General features: G+C 42.3%; 2 protein-coding genes across 4 annotated transcripts in view; one reads left to right on the top strand and one right to left on the bottom strand.

Annotated features, from left to right (window-relative positions):
- Positions 1-7078, bottom strand: part of LOC126404384 (putative butyrophilin subfamily 2 member A3) — a 49501-nt gene that overhangs the window by 11715 nt on the left and 30708 nt on the right. The window contains exons 3-4 of one of the 3 annotated variants that reach the window (XR_007571454.1): positions 6933-7004; positions 6412-6669 (exon numbers count right to left, since the gene is read on the bottom strand). Coding sequence is in view for 2 of the 3 variants with exons in the window: in XM_050067588.1 (XP_049923545.1) it covers positions 6587-6669; positions 6933-7004 (155 nt within the window). In the remaining variant the exon portion in view is untranslated. Of the gene's footprint in view, positions 1-5963; positions 6670-6932; positions 7005-7078 lie in introns of those variants that run through there. The other 2 variants (XM_050067588.1, XM_050067589.1) reach the window with 2 other exon arrangements.
- The window catches only part of LOC126404332 (high affinity immunoglobulin gamma Fc receptor I-like), a 53477-nt gene that overhangs the window by 34671 nt on the left and 11728 nt on the right, over positions 1-7078 (top strand). The window lies entirely within an intron of this gene.

Here is a 7078-nt window from a genome sequence, read left to right as displayed (position 1 = left end):
CCACTGTCTAACATCATCAATCCAGCTATTCATGATGCTGTCATTGTAGAGAGTCAGTTCACAATGACAGCATAATGAATTGATGACTGACACATGTCACCGCAGCAATGGCGGCGCCGCAAGATGGTGGCATACACAAATCACTCGCCGAATTCGTCTATACTATTCAGATGGAGGGACACCAGCATCCTCCAGTTCAGCTTCATATCAAACCTGGGGCTACATGGCCTAACCACATATAAAACACTTAGTTTTTCGTTTGTTTTTCTTCTTATTTTTCATCTTCTTCTTACTTTTCTCTCTTCGTCTTCTTCTTCTTCTTCTTTCACATAAAAAAACATGTGCATCGGCAATAATAGTCCCCGGTAATTCACTTCCGTTGTGGCTTTTTTATTTGCATTGTTGCTTTTTTTATTTGCATCGCGGCGTTTCTTTTTATTTGCAGGGTTTTTTTTATTTGCAGCGATGGCGGGTCTCGGCCACCATAGAAAACCCCTAAAATACAATGTTGTTTATTAAATTTTGTTTCATGTCAGCCATTCCAGAGAGATGACTGAGGACACTTCTTCGGTCTGTTCGTTCAGTGTAACTTGGCTCACAGCCAGCGAGGAACATTAAAGAGGAACTAAAATGGAGACCCACATCACGTGTCTTTGTTACAACAAACAGACTCTAAGTCTTTGACTCTCCTCATCAGCTCTGAGTTCATGGTTGAATTATTTTCCTCTACTTGGAATTCAAACACCATTTACAGGCTGAAACTTGCAGCTCAGAGAGGAAGAGGAGGAGGAGGAGGAGGAGGAGGAGGAGGAGGAGTTCATGCTGCAGCTGCTCTCTGTGCCTGATACTAATCTCTTCCAGAGTCTGTCCAGAATAAGTTTTAATAACACACAGTGAAAAGCTCTGAATCAAAACACAGTGTCAGTTTTATTATCAGTGAATCATCAAACAGATGAAACTCTTTATTTCTTTGTTCAGTGACAACTCATAAAACAGGAAATGAAGCAGAGAACCACAGCGTGTGTCTTTGTTATCAGACTGTTTATCAAAGTTAAACTCCCCTGATCAGCATTAATTATGCAGGAATGGGCTGCCATCAGTCAGGATGGGGCCCAGAAGTTGATCTCCATGGGATATTTAAAAACAGCAGCTTTGTGCATTTAGTCCTTCTCAGGCAAGCTCGGGGGTTTACTGTTGCCCTAGCCCGACACTACGCAAACCTGTATTGATATGACAAGTACATACAGTATCAGTTCATGTTGTTATACCACTGCACCAGTAGGTGGCAGTAGTGTAAGGTTGTCGAGCCATCCTAGCGAGATATGTGGAAAGAGCCACGAATAAAAGACACTCTGAATCAAGACTCCGGTGTGCAAGCCTCGTTAATACATGGTACCAGGAGAAAATTAACTCCCTTCATCAGCCAGACGAGTTAAAGTTGACAGGGAACGTCGACGAAAACTGGAAAGCTTTCAAGCAAAGTTTTGAACTATATACTCTTGCTATCGGTCTAAAAGATGACGAAGAAAAGCGGAAAATAGCATTGTTGCTAATGGTAGCAGGACGCGCTGCACTGGATGTGTACAACATGTTTGATTTTGCGGACGCAGAAAAAGACAAGTACGAGGCTGTAATAACGAAATTTGACCAGTACTGCACACCAAGGAAAAACGTGACCTACGAAAGGTATGTTTTCAGAAGTCGTCTCCAAAAGGAGTCAGAGTCAATTGAACAGTATGTCATGGACTTACGGCTAAAAAGTCGTTCATGTAACTTCAGGACATTATGTGAATCCCTGATCACAGATCAAATAGTGATTGGAGTGAGGGACAAGAACGTGAGGATGCAACTTCTTAAAGACACGGACGTTAGACGTGAGAGAAGGCAATAAAAATTTGCCAAACGTTTGAAAGCACAAGGATACAAATAAAGACTTTTGATAATGGCACCGCGCCCGAAACAGCTGAGGTGGATGCTGAAAGGAAAGAGAAAAAGCAACATCAAGTCTAACAGAAAAACGCTTCAACAGCAGGAGAGCGCGGGCTACAATCGATGTGGCAACAGGCACGTGCCTAAACAGTGCCCAGCCTTCGGAAAGGACTGCAGAAAGTGTGGAGGTAAAAATCACTTCGCCAAATGTTGTTTCACAAAGAAGAAAGTGCAGCTTGTGGAGAACAAGAGTGACAGCAGCAGTGCTGAGGATGAGACACCGTTCTTCGTGGATACAGTCCAGCTTGTGGAAAAAGAGAGTGACAAAGAGGAAGAGGAGCCTCCAATCTACGTCGACCTGGTGAATGATGCTGAGAACACTACAGAGTACGAATGGATAGCACATGTGGATGTGAACGGCACAGATGTTTCACTGAAATTGGACGCAGGGGCGCAGGTAAATATCCTGCCAATGAAAGACTTTTACAGACTGAGAAAAAAGCCCAAAGTGCGTGATAAAAAGGTGAATCTAAGAACTTATGATGACAAGCCTATACCTACAAAGGAAGTGTGTAGAAAAGGCAAGCACTACTGGGGTTGAAAGCCTGCATAGCTTTAGGACTAATAAAAAGAGTCCATGTCATTAACACAGAGAAATTGACACAAAAGCAGACAGGAGAAACCAGTAACTGGGTTAAAGAATACAGAGAGGTGTTCAAAGGAATAGGCCATTTGCAAGGTGAACACAAAATTAAGCTGAGGGCTGATGCAGAGCCAGTCGTACACCCAGCAAGGAAAGTGCCAGTAGCACTCAAAAAGAGGCTGAGAGCGAAGCTAGATACCCTGATAGAAGAAAACATTGTCAGGAAGATTGATGAGCCAACACATTGGGTTAATTCCCTAGTCATACTAGAAAAGTCAGATGGTGATCTAAGACTGTGCACAGATCCCAAGGATTTAAATAAAGGGATTCAGCGCGAGCATCACAGGTTACCAACCAAATCTGACATAACCAGTGCTATGAGTGGAGCACGCTACTTTTCCAAACTCGATGCCTCATCTGGTTTCTACCAAATAGTGCTAGATGAAGAGAGTGCCAAGTTATGCACATTCAACACACCATTCGGGAGGCATTGTTTCTTAAAATGACCTTTTGGTATAAGTTCTGCCCCCGAAGTATTCCACAAAACTATACAGCAGCTGTTCGATGGAATAGAAGGGGTTGGTGTATTCATTGATGATGTGGTAATCATGGAATAGAAGGGGTTGGTGTATTCATTGATGATGTGGTAATCTGGGGTCGCACGAAACAGGAACATGATGACAGGCTTCGAAAAGTGCTCAACAAAGCACAAGAAGGAGGTTTAAAACTGAACAAAAAGAAGTGCCAATTTGGTGTGAGTGACATAACTTACTTGGGGGAAAAGCTATCAGAAGCTGGGTTGCAGCCGGACCCCGAGAAAATCCGAGCTATAGCAGAAATACCCATACCAGAAGACAAGAAGGACCTGCAAAGAGCCTTAGGTTTAGTAAACAACCTAGGGAAATTTATTCCTAACTTAACATCAAACACGAGGGCATTGAGAAGCCTGCTAGAGACAGACACAGTGTGGCAGTGGACCACAGAGCATGTGAATGAGTGGGAGTGGTTAAAGGACACTCTGACAAAAGAGCCTGTCCTGAGATTCTATGATGAAGAAAAGCCACTTAAAGTTTCCACAGATGCTTCAAAAGCCGGCCTAGGTGCTGTGCTACTCCAAAAACATGACACTGAGTGGTTACCAGTAGCATATGCCTCACGCACTATGACATCAGCGGAGAGGAATTATGCACAAATAGAAAAGGAGACACTAGGGGCAGTGTACTGCTGTGAGAAGTTTCATGAATACGTATATGGGAGGTCAGCTATTTTGGAGACAAATCACAAACCTCTAATAGCCATATCTCAGAAACCACTAGGAGATGCGCCACCGCGTATACAGCGTCTAATGCTACGTCACCAAAAATACGACTTGAAGTTCGAGTTCACACCTGGCAAACACTTAATAGTAGCTGATACATTAAGCAGGGCCAGTTTACAGCATGACAAAAGTACTACTGAGGATGATGTGCAAATCCATGTGGATTATGTCAGAACACAAATGCCAGTGTCAAAAGCAAAATGGACAGAAATAGCTAAAGAAACTCAGGAGGATGAAACACTTAAGAGTGTGATCAAACAGATTAGCTTACATGGCAACATGAAACTAGTCAAGCCATACCAGCACTTTAAGGGTGAGTTATCTGTGGTGGTAGGGGTTCTGTTAAAGGGCACACAGATAGTAGTCCCCACCTCCATGAAATCACAGATGCTGAAGTTAGTGCACGAAGGACACCTGGGTATTGAAAAGTGTAAGAGACATGCTTGTGATGTTCTGTATTGGCCGAACATGCATAGAGACATTCAGACATTGGTGCAACGCTGTGAGATCTGCCAGCGACATCAATACCAACAGCCTAAGGAGCCAATGATGCCACATACTAAACCACAAGAGCCATGGGAAAAGGTTGGAATGGACTTATTTCAGTTGAAAGGCAAGGATTACCTACTTGTGACTGATTACCACAGCAATTACCCAGAATTCTGTCAGCTGTCCACCACTACGGCAGAACATGTAATTGCACATACAAAGGTCATATTCGCACGACATGGGATTGCATCCACTGTGAAAAGTGACAATGGGCCTCAATTCAGCAGCCAGAGTTTCAAGGAGTTTGCAGAGACTTATGGTTTTGAACACATCACACACTCTAGTAGCGCCTTCTAAAGAAAGCCATAGAAAACTGTGAGGACCCATATCTGGCTATTCTTAACTACCGAGCCTCACCACTGGAGAATGGACTTTCACCAGCAGAGACGCTCATGAAAAGGACGCTGAGGACCAGGCTTCCAGCAGCAAAACTGAGGATGGAGCACAGTGTGTCAAACATTCCTAAAGAGTGTCAGATCAACGCTTACAACAGAACAGCAGTGCCACTGAAACCCCTGGCCCAAGAGGAAATTGTGCGGGTCAGATGTGATGGACAGTGGGGACCACTGGCTAATGTGATTAAAGAGACAACACCAAGGTCATATGAGGTCATCACAGAGCATGGGCTGACACTAAGGCGAAACAGGAGACACCTGCTCAAGGTGCCTCAGAAGAATATTGAGAGTATGGATAATTACACCAATAACATGACAAAACAACCAAATGAGACAAAACAACCGGATGTGACAATCCTGTCTGAGGAAACAGGTATGAAAGAAACCAAGAGCAGTGATACTACACTGAGAGAACGCCCTAAGAGGCAGATAGAGAAACCAAAAAGACTGATTGAGGAAATGTGAAAAAAAAAGATTGTAAAGAGCATGTAAAAGGAAATGAGAAATATGTGTACATGGGCTTACAGTATAATGTTTTGTTTATAATTGAGTGTGTTGCTCACGGATTTTATGTTATCGTTTGCAGAGTAAAAGCGGAAATTTTGGGTAAAGAAAAAAAAAAGACAGGGCTATGGTTTATTGCATGTTATCTGTTTAAAAAAAAAAAAAAGGGAAGATGTATTGATATGACAAGTGCATACAGTATCAGTTCATGTTGTTATACCACTGCACCAGTAGGTGGCAGTAGTGTAAGGTTGTCGAGCCATCCTAGCGAGATATGTGGAAAGAGCCACAAATAAAAGACACTCTGAATCAAGACTCCGGTGTGCAAGCCTCGTCAATACAAAACCTTTTTTTTCTCAGCGCGAGGATATTTAGAGGAAAGTCCCTTCTAGGTGCTCCAGACATTTGGTGCCCGAGACGAGCCCCCCCATTTGCTTCCAGTAACATGTTGGACATGTGTTATAATAATCATCAGTGTTTTTGAATTGGTGTTTCTTTTGTTTTTTGTTGTTATTTATTCTTCTTTTGTTTCCAGGGAAACACAGAAATCTACATTATAAAAAATAAATGATAAGTTTTAAAGTCCTTCATTACACTGCTTTTGGATGAAATTCAATGAAACACATTTATGAAACAGCCTTTAATGTAACCTTTCACATGAAAAACATCTTTTAAAAAAATAAACAAAAAGTCTTTTTGCTATATGTGATACATCATAATTTCCACTGTAATATCTGTTTTATAGTGCTGTGAAAACATCGACACGTTTCTACTACAAACAGATGATTTATGAGAACGTTATAATTTACACAATACTGATTTTTACTGAATAGAGCTTGAACACTTCACAATGTAAATCAATGCAACTTCTGCACTGTTGGTTGTGTCCACCGGCTGCTTAGTGGAAAAGATAACTAGCGGTGGTGTCAGGAACCCAGACAAGGGCCTCAATATTATGTAGTAAACTTTGTTATGTAGTTATGTCATATTTCAAAATAATACTGGTAATGGTATTAGTAAACAGTACATTATTAGTCACAGTAAAGGATCAACATTTTGAATTGTTTTCTGACCTCATTGGTGGAGCCCCCTGTGGATGATGGCAGCCATGATTGGTTGAAACAGACCATCATGTTGAAGAGTCTCAAATAGCAGAGGGACACATGAGCTGACTGTTTCCTGCTTCATCAGCAGCAGACTGTTCTGATCTCTGGTCTGTACGTCTTTTAGATATCCAGACAACAAACACTACAGTAAAAGAAGCACTGCAACATATCCAAAAACTGCTGCCAGTCCAACGTGTAGAGGAGTGGAGTGTCCATCCTTTAAATCTGCAGATAGAAATAAATCAGAGTCAGTAAATGTGTGATTAGTTGAACAGCCTTCATTTGTCTTGTGTATTTCTGATGTTTGACTCTCAGGAATAAACTGCAGCTCCAACCTGATACACAGACACACACACTGAGCTCCACACACTCACCTGTAACCTCCAGGTAGATGACTCTGATTGGATCAGTCTTNTGTTTGACTCTCAGGAATAAACTGCAGCTCCAACCTGATACACAGACACACACACTGAGCTCCACACACTCACCTGTAACCTCCAGGTAGATGACTCTGATTGGATCAGTCTTAATGATGGCTCTCTTTGTACGTCTTGATCCACCTGTTGCGACTCGACACTCGTATGTTCCAGAGTCTCTGCTGGTCACATTCTTCAGAGTTAAAGACACGTCTCCG

This window comes from Epinephelus moara, chromosome 17 (assembly GCF_006386435.1).
Source record: "Epinephelus moara isolate mb chromosome 17, YSFRI_EMoa_1.0, whole genome shotgun sequence".
NCBI lineage: Eukaryota > Metazoa > Chordata > Actinopteri > Perciformes > Serranidae > Epinephelus > Epinephelus moara.
The sequence above is the reverse complement of the archived record's forward strand: the minus strand, read 5'-3'. Positions and strand labels throughout refer to the sequence as shown.